The 17,370-nt window shown below is 35.4% G+C and overlaps 2 protein-coding genes across 5 annotated transcripts; both read right to left on the bottom strand.

Annotated features, from left to right (window-relative positions):
* Positions 1 to 1,781: 1,781 nt before the first annotated feature.
* LOC128279222 (uncharacterized) lies at positions 1,782 to 4,060 on the bottom strand. Its single transcript, XM_053025878.1, has one exon. It carries the CDS (start codon positions 3,368 to 3,370, stop codon positions 2,021 to 2,023), a length of 1,350 nt encoding a protein of 449 aa, XP_052881838.1. The 5' UTR covers positions 3,371 to 4,060; the 3' UTR covers positions 1,782 to 2,020.
* A 559-nt stretch (positions 4,061 to 4,619) lies between these two features.
* LOC108489147 (exocyst complex component SEC5A-like) lies at positions 4,620 to 16,229 on the bottom strand. 4 transcript variants are annotated; one of them, XM_017793452.2, is made up of 22 exons: positions 15,638 to 16,229; positions 15,397 to 15,551; positions 15,085 to 15,173; positions 14,590 to 14,784; positions 14,297 to 14,424; positions 14,041 to 14,199; positions 13,604 to 13,708; positions 12,647 to 12,721; positions 11,741 to 11,878; positions 11,455 to 11,640; positions 11,074 to 11,202; positions 9,758 to 9,881; positions 9,476 to 9,686; positions 7,910 to 8,025; positions 7,592 to 7,826; positions 7,213 to 7,306; positions 6,895 to 6,972; positions 6,733 to 6,789; positions 6,356 to 6,505; positions 5,719 to 5,931; positions 5,194 to 5,454; positions 4,620 to 4,801 (listed from the first exon to the last, which is right to left on the bottom strand). In XM_017793452.2, the coding sequence occupies exons 1-21, from the start codon at positions 16,010 to 16,012 to the stop codon at positions 5,233 to 5,235; spliced, it is 3,234 nt and encodes a 1,077-aa protein (XP_017648941.1). In that variant the 5' UTR covers positions 16,013 to 16,229; the 3' UTR covers positions 4,620 to 4,801; positions 5,194 to 5,232. The 4 variants fall into 4 exon arrangements, with proteins under 4 accessions (XP_017648941.1, XP_052881837.1, XP_017648940.1 ...); XM_053025877.1 differs by having other exon boundaries at positions 11,074 to 11,193; XM_017793451.2 differs by lacking the exon at positions 4,620 to 4,801 and having other exon boundaries at positions 4,984 to 5,454.
* Positions 16,230 to 17,370: the final 1,141 nt, after the last annotated feature.

Below are 17,370 nucleotides of genomic sequence, written 5' to 3'. Positions count from 1 at the left end.
AAAAAAAATCTGTATCTTCAGAGATGATAGGAAACAAAATAGCGAACAAAAGAACTACCCCATGTAACAACTCGTCATTGGCCATAGTCAGAGCCTCTGAAATTCTTTTAAACATATACTAAGAAGATAGTATCAAAACCAATGACAGATTGAGTATCTAGCTTCAGTAGAACCAAGATGAACAATAAGGATTACCAGATAACATACTTTTTTTTTAATTTATAAGCAAATAATAAACATGGAAAGTACTAATTCAGGTTGCACAAGAAAAAGAGTGACTCTCAGGCAACTAAATTTTCAATGCTTCAAAGTAGCAATTCAAGAAGAGGAAGATGCTACAATTGATGAAATCGACACATGAAGCGCATCATAAGAGGCCTGATCAAAGTTTAACATACCTGTCCCAAAGCAAATACATTTTGCATTTAGGAAAGACAAAGCTTTATCTGAGTTGTTCCAAGAGAAGTATCAATGACTAGACCCAGCAACAAAGACAATGCATTTTTATATTGTAAACTGCAAATAAGATATATTCAGTGGGATTGGCAAAATTCACAAACCAAGTAAGCCAAAAACACTCAAACAAGACATCCCAATGAGAAAAACGCACTGCCAATCAGTCATTTTGCTTATTACTTAATAGAAAATTTGCATCAGGATTACAGCTGCTAAAAGCCCCGTGCATGCATATCATCATTCTTCACAAAACTACAACCGTGTAAAAGAAGAATGACTTAAGAATCAAATATAAAAAATGGGTATTTTGCAAAAAGTGGTAGAAGGAAATGAGAAAGGCCTCAGATCTCATAGCTTGCGTTTCTTTTCTTTTTTTTTTTTTTTTTTTTTGGCTAGGGGCAGTTCCTCCAAAGCCTTTTCACCACTAATCGTATATTTGTATTCTATGTATGAAGGAATGTACATATGTAGAAGGAGGTGACGATGATGATGATAGAAGTGAAGCTGAAGACCGGACTGCGTCAGGAAAAGATCCGGTGATAAAAAAAACAAAGAAGAAGAAGAAGATAAAGCCGCTATAGCAGCAGCTGCTGAATGACCTTAGTTGTACATCACCAAGCTTTTTATCATGAGTTTTTGACAGAAGCCAAGTGAGAAAAGGCCGGGAGGATTATCCCAATAAAACTTTGGGTCGGGATTTTGTTCAATTTCGAATCAATTGAAGGCTTCATGAGTTAGCTTGAGCCAGGTAATTTGTTGGGCTTTGAGTTGTCTTCTCTCTTCTTTTCCCTTTCTTTTAATATAAAAATTTATGATTGCAAATTTGCAATAACAGTAATTAATTGCCAAAGAAAATTGAATTTTAACTTGTATCCGAACATGAGTACAAGGATGTGATTGTCCGAAGACTTAAAATACATAAGAAACAAAATCTTGAAACAAATTGAACATGTCGCCAACCTTCATAACCAACCAAGTCCCAGTAACATAGGTCTCCAGTATACACCAAAGTCCATACACGCTTAGAAGTAGGAATAGCAGTCACCATTAATGTACATTGAGCTTGAAGAGTTTGGTAGAGAGTTGGAACATGGAACATGAACAAAAACACACATCTCAAAAGAATTATGATGATGAAAGAAGAAAGCATTCTATCAAATACCCTGAAAACAAACAGCCTCTCTATGCAAAAAGGGGCGAAAACACCTCCACCAGACCTTGCTTATGGTCGGAGCCTTGCACACCGGGTACAAACTTTATTATTATTCTTCTCTTAAAAACCCAAACTAACACTTTTATGCAATGATGCATAAACAAAGGGAGCCTTTGCACAAAACTCTTCTAGCTAATTAATACCAATTCACAAAGAGCAAAACAACTACATACAAATTTTAAAAAGTCATGCATATGTTTACACAATAAAAGTAGGCATCATCATTTTTCAACTTAGTCTGCCAATTCTATATTCAATACTTCAGGATAACAATATAGCAGAAATTAAATTTGCATCCAGGCCTGCCACTGTAAAAGAATATAAGAAGATTGAGGTAAAAATCACATGGTTTTAATCAGCATCCAGTTCCTTTCGCTTCAACTCTAATGCCATTCGCTCATTCTCAAGCTTCATCCTCTCGTTTTCCATTCTCATCTTTTCAAGCTCACGATCCCTCTTCTTACTGAATCTCTGCCACTTGAAACGCTGTTTCTCCAATTCTAGCATCTCAACTTGAATTTGTAGTTTCTGTTCTTCTAGCTGAAGTGAGCGAGACTCAATCCACTGCTTTTGTAACCAAGCTGCTCTTGGGTTTTCAGGTGGTGCTTGATTTATATCAGCTTGTGCGGGTGGTGGATAAGAAAAAGAACTTTTGTTGCAGTCCTGGGAGTTTGAAGAATTATGGAAACAAGCATCTTCATGGACCTGGACTTGTCTCGATCTCTTGGCAGAGCCCCCTAATACCCTATATATTCCCCTGTCATCCCCATGTGAAGCATGATTCTCCTCAAATTCATCATGATCATCAGTTTCCATGTCATCATCATCGTCATCATCATCATCGTCATCATCATGCCGTTGCCTCTTTGCATCATCGTTCTCTTGATCATCTTTAATTTTAAAAGCCAACTGCAAGGAACGCTGCAATTGCGGATCATGAGGCAGATGCAATCTGTTCCCATTATGATAAGAACACATCTCCTCATAGAAAAGATGCTTTGAGCTTAAAATTTTCCTCACATCATCCTTTTCTTTCTCCGTTAAGTAATCTATAACATCCAAAAGTGCTGGGTTCTCAACAACCTGACAAGAAGTTCCTCGACCAAGCATATCATTTAGTTTCTTATACCTCTTATTCAGGTCATTGAACTTATCCTCACACTGCTGAGGTGAAACATGATAACTCCTTTCTGCCATGACTTTCGACACTGATTTCCACTTACCCTTCTTCTGTATTACTGCGAATTTCCTCCTCATCCCACCACCACAGCCCCCTGCAGCATCCTCTCCTATATAAGACACTGCAGTAATTAGAAGCCTCACCATTTTATCAGTCCACTTCACACGCTGCCACGGTGATCCCTTCTTGCCTTTACTTCCATCATTGTGACCATCAACACCCTCTTCCGTAAAACTAGGTTCATCCTCATCACTCACCGAACTTTTCCCCCTCTCCCCCTTGTTGTAATCCATCAAGGAAATGATTTGGTCAGAGTTCTGTATATTCCCCATCTTGAGTGGAAAATCCTCATGAATAGAAGCATGAAGAGAAGCACCTTGGCGAGGGTTAGGGTGGTGATGTTGATGTATACTATGAGGGTTTTGTGCATGATTATGAACTCTCATTGATCCTTGCAAGTCAAGGCCTCCAAAAGAACCCCCACCAGGAATCATTCCTCCTTGTGATAAATTTCCTTCCATTACTTGTTTTAAGCAAACAATTATATGTCATTCCATCAACTTATTTACTTTTAACCCTACTGTTACTTGTTCCTATCTGGGATTCAAACGCTCAACCCCTCGCCCCCATAAAAAAAGAAACATTTATTTGTTTTTCACTTGCAAAACATTTCCAGCTATCAAACAAACCAGTGACAAAATCCCGAAATACCCAGCTCATCAAACTAAACAAACAGACTTCTATCACTAAGGACAAATCTCACAAAGAATATAACTTGATAGGCAAATAAAAAAAAAAACCCACCTTCAAGATCAAGAAATAAAGGCACCTAACATTAATATTCATCTAACTGACACCCCAAAAAGACCCCACCTAGCTTAGCTTAGCTTTACCAAATCTGAAATACCCAGAAATCAAAAATAGAAGAAGAAGAAGAAGAAGGAAATAACTTCCCTGAAATTAAGGCGAGAATCGTGCAATTGGAATCATGAATAATCTGCTCAGCCGGAGAGTTCCATGGAGGCACGACAAATGAAAAAAAAAAAATCAGACTTGTTGGCAAAGCAATTTATAAGTGAGGGTTTTTGGTTATTTTTATGTCAAGTTGTCAACTAGCATGTACGTATAAGTTTGGGTTTAGCTAAGTCGAGGACTTTGTGTTTTGTGTGGATGGAGGAAAAGCGCCCGATTGATTGTGTAGCAGGCCGACATTATTTATTTATTATGTTAAAATATGACATAGATATCTCTATTTTTATAAATTTGAAATTATTTTTGCATTTTTATTGTAGGAAGTTCGTTGTTGTATTTTTAATTAATTTTAATTGTTAACATTATTAAATTTATTAGATGTGATATTTTAAAATAAAATAATTTTATAAATTTTAAAATCTAGAAAAATTTTATGACTTAACAAAGTATGTTCTAAGAAATTCAAATAAAATTGTGTACAAAATTAAAGGTTTTCATGCTTTCTAACTTGAAATAATAATAATAATTTATATATTTTAAACTCTATCCATCTTTACATTTAAAAGTGCTCATTTTTACTTCTAAAAAATAACACTTCAACAAATATAAGGTTATTTGACAAATAATTCATAATTTTTCCCATTTTATTTATATTACCTCTAATACAAGTCACACCTCAACCCCATGTAAAATCAAATCTAAAAACTCTCGGATAAGATAATATTCCATATTTTAATGACATTTCTTCCAAAAACAATTAAATAATTAGATAAAACTACCAAATAGAAGTGCGACAAATTACTTAGAAATTTCCATCTCTTAGCTTTAATTTTTATACAATTTTAATTTACTTATAATCTCATAAGTTTAAAAATTAAAAAAATTACATGTTTTGGGCATTTGAACCCAAATCTCATCCATGCTAAAACATAATTCATCTCTTTGCTTCAACTTTAAGAATAACTCAAACGCGTTAAAACCTATATAACACAAGATATCAAGAAGTCAAATTTTATATAAATAAAAATACTTCAAAACGTAATTATTACATCACTCAAAAAACAAGAAAAAGATTCGAATATGGAAAATATTTCACACAATTTTTTCATTTTTTATCATGATCCTAACTAAAGTAGTATATATATATAAGTTAATCAAAAGGTTTTTAGAAAAGAATGCGTGCTCATTGATACAAACATGGAAAATAATACAAGTTAACAATTTAGCCCACCTATCAAAGCAATTGAAGTTCATGACCCATGACTTACAACAGACAAATGCATGTCTTCCAAAATCATATGTATCATCAACAAGTGAAACACAACAATGCAAATGAAAACCAAAATCAAAATCAAAATGAAGAAACTTTTACTTTTTACGAAGAATATGGCTGCTGCTGGGGTGGTCTAATTTATCTGCGCCTACGCTGAGTGAAACTAGGGGATCCCGTTGCTTGTGTGCCTCTGTAATTTTTGCTGGGAGAGTCCATTGGACCTCTAAAAGATGCATATGCAGCTTTTACCGAGTCTGGAGCAGATTCCATGGGGAGTGATTCCACAAAACATGCTGTATTGATGCGAGTCCTCTCAAGCTCTCCTTGTAGCAATTCAGAGCTATATTGCTGTGCAAGAGCCTGGGAAAGCCGACACGTTAAGATGATATTTCATTGAATGGAACCAAAGACACACAATTTATTCACTGAAGAAGCTGATGATAATGGCTCCTGACATGAAATTAAACTGGAAAGTACATGTATGCTCGAAACTGAAGTTATAATTCATCTCAGTGAAAGAATAGTTTTATAAAAGCAAGTCAATGTCAACAGCCAACATGTTAAAAACTTCTCCATAAAAGAACAAATAAAGGAAGACGTCCTAGAAGAACACAAGAATCTTACAATCAGGTCATCCGGAGATACAGATGCTCCTTGCTGCTTCTCATCTGCAGCAGCATCTTCACTTCCACGAGTTGGCCGCCGGTTGTGCCCAGGATTTTCAACCTCAGAGAGGCTTTCAGTGGCTTTCTCCAACAGCACCCCTTGTAAAGACTTCATAGACTCCCTAGCATCACTCGTGAAAAATGGATTTAAAATGGTCTCGAAATATTCAAGCTGCAAAAGACACATCTCACTGAAATCAACCATGTAGATCTTAAGACTTGAAGTTTTCTAGCTCATTTCTAACAAAAAAAAAAAAAATCACAAATACAGGTAATTGTAAAAATATATATTTTTCAATCAATCAATTGATGCTAAGCAAATATGGATATATCACTTCCCTTGAAACATTTCATTTCAACATAGGGTGTGGAAAAGGAAAAAATGAAAGACAGGGTGGAATATGTGCATTTTCCTAGACTACAGTCATCCATGAAAAGAAAAGAACCTAGTGCTTACAAACCGTTCCCAGTTGTATCAAAAGGATATTAACAGACAATAGTAAGTATTAAATCATTGTAACACATAAGAGGGAAGCAGTAATCAATGGTCAGAGTCGAGAACATTACAATAATAAAGAAATATGTCACATAAATACCTCAAGCATGAGCTGGCAGAAACCATTTGCATCAAGTGAACTGAGATCTTTAGATTCATTCTCATGGAAAAGACTGATTAAAATATCAATTAGACCTTCCACAAGAATGCCAAGTGTCTTGTCCAGGAGGGGCTTAGCACCAGCAAAGACCTGGATGAGGAATTAGTCAAGCAGACGAATCATTGAATTTACTACAAAAATATTTGCTTAAACAGATCAAGAGAGATGATGCTTCAGAGTTCAAATACTAAATTCTCTGACGTCAAGAAGATAAAAGAACAAAACAATCACTTGTGCATGTAAAACATACAAACAACGGGTAAAAATTAAAGAAAAAATCAAGTTCATATGTCCACGAATTATATAGTGGTAAGTACCTCAGCATGTACAGCTACCAGAGTATGTAATAACTCGACAGCTGCATCTCTCACACCCTGAAGATAAGAGCAATTTGGGTTACCACTTGCAGATAAACAATGCTTGCTAAACTAAACAAAGGAATAAAATGATAACCAACTGGGAAATCACAAATTCCTTACTTTCACTGCAGGTGCTGATCCCCATTGAACACCAGAATCTAACAAATAGTTCATGGCAGCTGTCCTAATCAAATTTGCCTGATTTTTTTTTTTTTTTTGGGGGATTAGAACAATGTCAATGATGGAAAAGCGTTTCATTAATAATGGTTCATATTTGGCTTTTCAATTAGTTGATAATACTCGAAAAACATCAAAAAGCTTGCAAGCTTACTCAATTTTTCCAATTATGTTTGTGTGCTTGTTCTCTTTCTAAAAAAATTAAATAAATCAACAATTTCTGGTAACTTCAACAAAATTTAGTAAGCAATCTTGCCATACCTTAGCAAAAGTATACTGCTCAAGGACCTTCTCTTCAAGTCCAGTAAAAGACACTACCAACTCTTGTATGTCTGACTCCTCTTCATCTTTGTCCCTACAGCATTTACAGGCCATAGGATCAGCAAATAGTGAACTAAATACATATTTCATTCAACATCTACATCTGAAATTGAGCAACTGAATTAACATGGGTTAGCTATGTAGGCCAAGCGATTCCTTCTACTAAGGATAGGGGGTATAATTTGAATAGTTAACTAAATGCACTGGAACAATTGGTTTCATTCCGATACCAAAAGAATGAATGACTACAAATATCAAGCAACAAAAACTTTAGAATGATTGATGCTCAAGGTATTAGTTGTGAAGAATCCAAATATACCTGGATTGCAGCCAAATGCATTTGTACTTCTTGTACAATTCGGAAGAAAGCTCATCTTTGCAGTATCCTATATTACTCAAAACTATTAACAACCGTTGATGTGGATCAACAATACTTCCTGGGAGATCAGATGATGATTCCTCCTCTGATTCATGGGAAAACCCATTTTGCAAATGCAGACCTTCTTTGCTTGATTTGTTTTGGGCAAGATCAATTCCAATATGCTCTAGATGACCTAGTCAACATGCACATAATTATGACAAACTGGAAACAGTTCAAAATCTTCTAGACAAAATAAAACGCTGTTTTCAATTATACCAGCAAAATCCAGGAAACAATTTAGAAATGCAATCTTAACCGATTCTTGGATTTCTTGAAGTTGTGCAAACATATCTTCGAACTTTGTAGCCTCACTCCTCAGAGACTGGATCATCCTTGCATAAAGAAGAAACGGGAATCATATGAAACAGCTTTAAAAAAGGAGCATAAAGAGGCGAAGAATTCACCAAGAGAAACCAACAATATATACTTCCTCAATTATGTATAATATGTTCGACACTAAATATTACAAATAGCTATCAGGAAGCTCAACATGAAAAAAAAGCCTTTTCACACAGAGTAGGGTCAGACAATATTAAAAAATATGGACAACGTTATAAAATTTAGAAGTTCTCAAATTTGCACTATAGCCATGAATCAGAAACTCATACCAACATTCTGGTTGTACACCTAAAACTATTCAAGCTTGTTCTGATTTCTTTTATCCAAAAATTGATCTGACTAACTAGCAAAAATCTTCCGTTAAAAAAATGCTATAATAGTATAAGATCTCTTCAAATTTGCACTAGTACCTTGAATCAGAAAGATTCCTACAGAGGATCTTCTGGTTATATGTCATGGTAAAATCTCTTCAAATTTGCACTAGTACCTTGAATCAGAAAGATTCCTACAGAGGATCTTCTGGTTATATATCATGGCACATCAGTAACAAATGCCTTCATAAATTTGACAAGACCACAAATAGGCTAAGAAATAGCTTTAAGGCTACTCAAATTCCTTCTGATTTAGAAAATAAATAAATAAACGATGCATCTGACAGCATGAAGTTGAGTTCAAGTTCCATAACATTAGAACTAGCTAGCAACTTAGATAAATGGCTCTCAGCTAATTAAATCATTGAATCTCAGGATTAAACTGGTTTATTACAATCAACAATTCTTCAATTTTTAATGTTTTGAAGGTAAGAAATCCTGAAGAAATTGGCTATAAATTAATGGAACTCAGTTTTAAATATGAATATGTTTCCAAGCCCAAAAAATGAGCGTCCTCAATAACCCTCAAGACCAGCTCATCCATGTAAGTGCCTAGCCGACTTGAAACGGATTCACAAACAAATCATCCAGATCATCATTGAATCCATCTTGAGCAAGCTTCTCATTAAACCAAGTCCAAGTGGATAACCAACAGCTTAACTCATCTATAACCTAGAAAAACCAGACAATTTCTAGACACTTTTCAGCATGTATTCGTAGTAAACTGCCAATTCCAATGCAACTAGTAAGGCAAAATGTACAAAATGAGAACTCTTTCTTTTTTGGTAGGCATAGGCAGGATAAGCACAGCAGTATTGGCCTTCTCCTAGTCATCTGTAGTCAGCAATACTAAGCCTACCTTACACTTTGATAAACCATCTCAGAGAACTCAAACAAAAAGATATTTGAAATTATTGGTATCCAATAGTTCATGGACAACCTTACTAAGTTTGAACAGTAACACCACTTACAAACAACTTAATATATATAAATTATGAATTACTCTACTCACACAAAATTAAAACTAACCATGCCTCTTAGAAATTCAACATCATAAGCTCTAGACACTTACATATTGATCTGATCTATTGCCGAGGTCATAACTGAACGAAAAGCCAAAGGTAAATAAGAGATAGTGTATGGAGATTTATTCCTTTCAAGGATAGATACTGGGACCCAAGTTTCATCTTTAGTTATCCCCTCTGTCGATGCTCGCATCCAAGAACAAAGTCTTAGTATGTAAATCTTTGTAACCTCTGCTTGAAGTGTCCTGAGCGCCATGACTGTCCAATGAAAAATGGAAGCAATCAGAATAGTTAAAAGTCAATGACAGTTTCAGAGAAATTAGGAATACCAGCAATGGGAGGAGCAGACTCTTTTGCTTCAAAAGCAATGCATGCTTTAGATATTTCATTTATGGCATCACTCATGTACGACTGAAGACTAGATTCTTCAAGATCACGGAATGCATTCAGGACCTATATCAACAGCAAACCCAGTAAGAGCTACTACAAAAGTAAACAATAATGCATGTTGATGGGACCAGAAACATTGCATTTTGATTTGTTAAATGATTTAATATTTTGAGGATTTGTTACTTGGATTTGTTAACAAATCTGACTATGAGAAGAAAAATAAAATTGTTCAGAAGGGAAGAATACACTTGTTGCTGTTGTTACCCTATTTTATGTTACCCTATTCAATGATTTATGCTTCTTCAAATTATTTTATTGGTAAATGTAGAATTCACAAACTTCAAATGTATAACTAGAATTCAATTTTAATTTCATTTATAACGGATAAATAGTGACTGTAAACGAAAATTTTCTATAAGATAATTTTAAGAGTTCAGAATCTGCATTAAAATCATCAAAATAGCATTTAAATTCCAAAACATACTGCAGTTTACACAATTCAAATTGAATGCTACAAATTCAAGACCTATTCCAGAATCAATTTTGGTTTTATCATAATGAAATCCAGCAATTAAGCTAGAAAACCCTTAGAATAATATTGGTCACCATTTTATCTCAGCCCCGGAGGATTATCCCGATTCCAGCATAAAGCATACTTCAAAAAGAAAACAGCAAGAAGGGAAAACCCCAGACTTGATAATCTCAATGGTCAGAAATCATCTTAATGAAACAAATCAACCATGCCTTCCAGCAACAACAACCAACTTTCCACACATTCTTCTGGATGAAATACCAAAAACCCTTGATACTCCCATGAGGAATTTAAAAATGCATATTCATAAAAGCTTGCCAAGACAATTTAATATTTGACAAAAGGGTCAACCAGTTAGAAATTCTTCTCTATGCCATTGGACCAATTTCTTATTTGACAGAAACTCAAGAAGAATCATGAATATTTATTGTTCGTGGTCTACATATACACCCAGATTCCTAGTTTCTGATTGAAGGAAGACTAGACTAGAAAACAATGAATGCGTGTATATTTCAGAGAACTCCAGGGACGCAAAGAGAACAGAAAATAGGTTATAAAGACTTAACTTTTTCAAACAATAACTCAAAATAAAATAACCCGATTCAAACTAAAGCATCATAAATTTCATTCTTACATTCCTCTTTGTTTCAGAATGCAAAAACCTCACCATGAATGTAGTAAACCAAGCAAGACATTAAACAGTTCCAAGCAATGCATATTCACCTTAACTTCATATAAAGATATTGTACCGCGCATCATTCCTGCAACTTCATCGAGAGAATGACTTGAGTATCTCCCATCTCCAACTTTTTCCTCACTTTTACCTCCTGAAGAATCAGAAACCTGAGAAGACTGAAAGACAAAAACCAGAATAAACAGTCAACTCAATGAATCACATTATTATAATGAAAACTTGTATTTAAGAAAAAAGCACTTACAAAAATGAATACAAGGCCACAGAGAAGAAGCCAAGGGTATTGAAAAACAAAAGAATGTGATCTCAAACAATTAGTTTACTGTATGAGAAGAAATGCAAATACGGACATTATATAATTCATAATTTTATCAAATATTGCAATATGATTTAGACAATGTTCAGTGTACCTTTGCGAATTTCCCACTAAAAACAGAAAGTGCCACTTTCCAGAAAGCTGGTATGTGATGCACAAGTACAGTGGTTAGCCTTTTGATATATTTTCCTCTAAGAACATCAACCTCTTCACCAGTCAAGGCCAGCGGTTGCAATTCTATAGGCAGTTCAATGTTCCCTAAAGAGTAGTTGGCATCTGACTGAGTAATAGAAAAAATAGATGAAATAAACCTCATTAGACACAGCCAAGAGTTTTCCTCATACAAATATCAGATCATGATTCTAGCTAGTAGCACTTACTGACTGACTTAAGTTTTGTTGAATTTGGAGCCATTTTGCATCCGAGATGGCTTTTTCACGTAACTCATTATGCAAAGTTTCCATTCGTGCTTCGTGATCTGAAGTGCACTTCTCAAGCAACCCTCGAATTCTATGATTCTATCAAATAAAAAACCAGAAGATTTTAGAGACTTGACCTTCGTAGAAGAGAAATGTAAGCAAGTCAACTTGCTAGCACTGTTCTTGAAATAGGCTATATTATCAATTTCAAGTCACTTGACTAGCAATTTGACTCAAATATTTGTTTAGAAGCACTCGAGAACTAGCAATTTGATTCAAACCGATTTGTTTAGAAGCACTCAAGAGCTTCCTGGACTCTACTCTCATCAAGCTTATGGTTGATCAGCAATATGAAGTAAACCATATCTGTTAAAACTCAAATCAACTGGTTCACAAGATTGACCAATGTAGGACCATATAATTTTAAAATGAACACTCAAAAAATAATCCAAAATCTAAAATTGTCCAAATTCTCCAAACACAAGTCTCAAATTATCAAATCTGACCTCATAGCACGACAAAACCATAATTAGATGAGGGTTGAGAAAATAAGGTTATTGTATTAGAAGCTCATGCAACCCAGATGAAAAGGAAATTTTTGTTCTAAATCTTCACTTAAATAAGTGTTCTTCAAAATTTTGGAAAAAGGCCTTCATCACTAGCATCTTAGATGTAAGGGCACTTGTTTTGGGGTTGGGCGATGGAAATTTTACCAGACAACAAAACAATTAGCTTGTGAGAAAAATACCCAGCACTTAAAAAAAATCAAATAGCAAATAAATGACAGAGAAAATTTCATTAACCAGAATGGGGAAAAAAATTATAGAGGTTTTTGACACTCTACAGAAAAGTTCAGAATTCACTAACCTGTACATTTAAATAATGCCACACTGGATCTGACTCAGGTTCAAGCTCCAACAACAACCTTACTGTATTCTCAAGCTACATGAGAGAACAAAATATCAATCAGTCCTTACAAACTGCAGGTGTACCATCTTAACTGGTCAAACCACAACCATTTATTCTGTCATAAATTAACAAAAACTAGGTGAAGCTCTTTTCCATGATTTAGTCCAGGGTCACTCAATCTTTTTTTTAGCTCTCCACATCAGCATTCTATTATGTTACTATAATCAACACAATGTAATTATAATCAATCATCTAATATAAAAAATAAAATAATATACATAAGTAATATATCTATCATAGATATTTGGTGAAAACAAAGTCGGCATTTTTGTTCAAACTCAGGCTTGAATAGTCACAACAATTTACTTGTCCAACAGAAAAATATCAGGATTCCATGTTCAACAATCCCATGACTTTTCAGCATAAATATCCAATACTTCTACACCTGCTAAGGTAACAAGAGTGGCAGATAGATAATGGAACATTACAACTCAAATGAGAACAGGAGCATCCCAACATCATTAATTAAGGAAATCTTTTCATTGACTTGTCAATGGTAGGCATTTGGTTTTGTAGAATAACTTGTATGTGTTCTTTTATCCCCATTCAAAGCTTATCCATATAGCTCGCAAAAATTTTGCTAAGGTTAATTTTAACAATATACAATTGATTTAGTTGTGTGTGTGTGTTTTTCTTTTTTTGGTGGGGGGGGGAGGGGGGGGCTTTTCATTTTTAATTTACCCGTGTTCTACACCTATGGGCCATTAAGATAGAGCAATAGTATTTTAATGTCATGAGCATCAAAATTCAACAAAAATCCATGAACCATCTAGGTCTTAGCTCAACATCAATAGTTCGTTTCCTCAAAATAGTATAGCTTGTCAAAATATTGAAAACAGCATGGCAAATGCTTACGCTGGTTAGGTCTATTTGTGGATCTTCCATAGACTTGTAAAGCATGCCTTTGAATTCTTGCATCACTTTTTCAACCTCTTCAAGGACTCGTTTTAGTATTTTTACCTGACAATAAAGAATAATGCTAAGTTCATCTGCTTATGCAGGAAAAGAGCAATGCCATGTGAAGTTGTATTAATTAAATACAGATATGGCACCAAAATTATGTAAAACATGCATAAAAAATAAAAGAAAGGGTCCAACACTGATGTTAGCCATAAGGGAATCAATGCATATAAATAAGGTACAACAAATAATTTATATAGATACAACGGATTTATGGGTAGAATTTTAACTAAAACCATGCTCAAAATTTGTTCACTACTTGAGCTACAACCAAATACTAAACAAACCATGCTCACATCTTTTACATTGCAATTTCATGTGTTCTTGCTTACATGGGAGGGGAGAGCAATTGATTTTGCCTTCTTGTATTCCCTAACGGCCAAGTCATATTCGCCCTTACTAATGCTCCCACGAATTGTACTTGGCAAATTAAAAAGCGTCCTGAACCTTTGAAGCATTCCTTGAACAGACCTGATCTTCTCTGCTTGAGCCTACATCAAATCACAAAAGAAAATCTATATTCCATGCTGTTTGAATAGCACAAGAATTAATTGATTTCAAAGCAAACCAACAGTGCAGTTAACCAACCTGTCTCTCAAATAGAGGCTCAAAGGCACGATCTGCCAGTGAACATACTCCTTGCATGCATTTAAACAAGTGAGTTGTCCCCGAACCTTCAGGATCTTCCTCAATTCGCTTCAGTTTTGACTCAATATCTATGCAAGTAACATTTTTTCTCCACATTAGCACTATTTCCAAGCATCTAAAATCAATGAACTTATATGGCAAAGAGTATATGAAGAAATTGGTTTTCACCCCATCAAACATCGCACTGCCACAGTTAAAATAGTACCAGAATCAAGTGAAGCTAGTTGCTTTACCATCAATTGTGGTTTTGCATGAGACAAAGCAGTCAAAATTGTCTTTAACCAACTGTTTCCTCTGTTGAGTCCGTCCTTGGAGATCTGTTTTTAGACCAAGAGCTCCGGCCTCCAAGTCTGCTGCAGGTGTATCTTGGTGTATTCGGGATAGAAACAACTTTGCATCAAATTTTTCAGAGAAATACATCAATTTCTCTGCAAATTTTTACAAAAAAATTAATAATTCACTGGCATTTTATTTACCACAAAAAAAATATACTGCCATTGGAGTTCTAGGTATTAAATTAAAATATCCAAGGGAGAAAAAGCAACTCGTTTAGGAGTTCAAACAAGTGATGCCTATCTAAAATATATGTATTAGATTGCAGATATACAGTTCTAGAGAGGGATACTGTTATAGTGCTCAGAGAAGCTTCAACTTCAAATATTAAAGAGTCTATTTACAAAGCATAATCTGCAGAAAATATATTGAATAAGACAAGCAAAGAAATATACCACGGAGGTTACTATCAAGATGTTCTTTCTCAGCATGAGAGCTTTCAGACGATGCAGTTATCAACCTTAAGGTCTTGTTGTCTATTATCCTGCCAATCATACAAAAACACAGGTTAGCAGAAACACTGACTTCAGTTAATGCTAGAAAAAAATGACTAGGCAAGAATTCATGTAGTCACATTAGTACAATAATTAATGATAGAACAAACTTTTCACAAGGTCTTACCTTAATGAGAAATAGCATACAACGAATTCATTTAACACAAACAAATAACCAATATCAGGCAATAAAAAGTTGCTAAAAAGATTTACCCCAGTCCAAGAGGATCAACGCATTCCATGCCACGAGGGAACGATTGCAGAGTATTAAGCGCTCTCCCCACTGGTGCTGTTGTTGCTTTACGCTCGAACTTCTGTGCCACCGGAGCTGTTCTCGACTCTCTCATCTCGCGAACCCTACGAGCAAGCTGTCAAAGAATACCTCTTCCCTTCACTAAACATCGTTCAATAGCTACTTCGAATTTTAAAAAGAAAAAAACATTTAAAATAGTACCTCAGTTTCATCGACACGTTTCCAGGTATCAGGCTCTTCTCCATCCCATACTCCATCGTCATCTTTCATTGGCCTCCCTCGACCTCTCCCTCCCGCTCCTCCTTTCGGATCTTTTCCAACATCCTCATCCCCACTCGAAATGCTCAGCATCTCCACTTCCGAATCCTCGTCTTCATCCATTGACATCTTCCTCCCTTTTGGGTTTTTTGGTGCCGGAGAAGCCGAGCCCTTCGGTTTCGGCGGCGGCTGAACGAAGTTAACCACTGGTTTGCGGGGATTGGAGGAAGACGGCTTCTGGTAATTCAGATCCCGTGTGGATTGATCTCTCAATGCTCTCTGAAGGAGCTCATCTTCGTCATCGCTGTCGGTTGACATTTTGTTGGCGAGCTTCGGTGCTGCTTTGCGCTCAGATCTGATCGCTTACGATGAATGGAATTTTCTGAATTCTTAGAAATGGGATGAAAATTGAAAATGAGTTTCCTTGCATCGAGCCAGAAATTGAGCGCAGTAATATCGTCATGTCACGCGGGGTTCGATAAGACTATTCTACAATTTCTCGAAACGGCAGTGTTTCGTCTTCCAATACGGAAATGTCTAATAAGTTCTCAAACTTTTCTTGATTTTGCGTTCTAGCCCCTGATGAACTTTATTTTGTTCAATCAAGTCCTCAGTGTTACAGTGTCAGCTCCAGTTAAATTCATTCTGCCTGTTAAAAACTGTAATATATTTGATACACCGTACTATGACCTCCAAACACTTGCTGCCCAATCAATTCCTTACGGTGGCTCTCCTCAACCATCCAAACAGGTGGACCCACTCATTAGTCGTCAAAGTAAAGGACTATGGAGTTAGACATGATCATCTAGGACATAAGCGAAGCCACTTGAAACCATCATAGCGCGAACTTATCTAGCCTTACAGTATTCAACTACTAGATTTTCACCTTTAATCCATTAATATCAACTCAGTGCATGATACCTTAATATAGGAGATGACTTGTATATAAAACTAGGGACTTGAGGAAGGGGGACAAGACACACCTTCTTCCCTTGTCAAACTAAGATTCCTTCTTCTTCCTTGTAACTTCTGCCTCCATATGTAATGGCTTTTCGACTTATTCTAAACAAGGTGAATCAAATATTCTAACCACTTTCTAATCATTGTATCAATAATTAGCTAACATCTACTTAGCAATTCTATCATAAAACTATATACAAAATCTCGGTCAAATTATGCTATTAATCCATATATTATGTGTAAGTTGTGAATGTAGTCCTATACTTTTAATCAATTTTGAGTCCTTATACTTTTCAAAATTTAAAATTTCAAGGGTTAAATCTCTACTTGGGGTTTGAACTTGGCAATTTTTCCATTTTTGGGGTCTAAACTTTTTTTGGGTCCAAGTTAGGTCCTAAACTTAGCAATTCTTCCCGCATTAGGGCGTGGACTTGGTAACTTTTCACACATTAGGACTTGAACTTAGCAATTGTTTCCACATTAAGGCTTGAGCTTTAGGGTTTTCAAAGACCAACTTGAATAAAAACAAAGTTGAAGTCCCAATGTGGGAACGTTTGTCAAGTTTAGGGCCTAATTTGGACAAAAATAAGTTTAGGCCCCTATAAAAAAAACTGCCAAGTACAAGTCCCAAAATGTGATTTAACCCAAATTTCAATCTTATCCAATGGTAGAAGTTAAATTTGTTAGGTTAAATTTTGCTATTAGTATTGTACTAA

The sequence above is a fragment of the Gossypium arboreum genome, chromosome 3 (assembly GCF_025698485.1).
Source record: "Gossypium arboreum isolate Shixiya-1 chromosome 3, ASM2569848v2, whole genome shotgun sequence".
Lineage (NCBI taxonomy): Eukaryota > Viridiplantae > Streptophyta > Magnoliopsida > Malvales > Malvaceae > Gossypium > Gossypium arboreum.
Note: the sequence above shows the minus strand (reverse complement) of the source record. Positions and strands in the feature narration are given on the sequence as shown.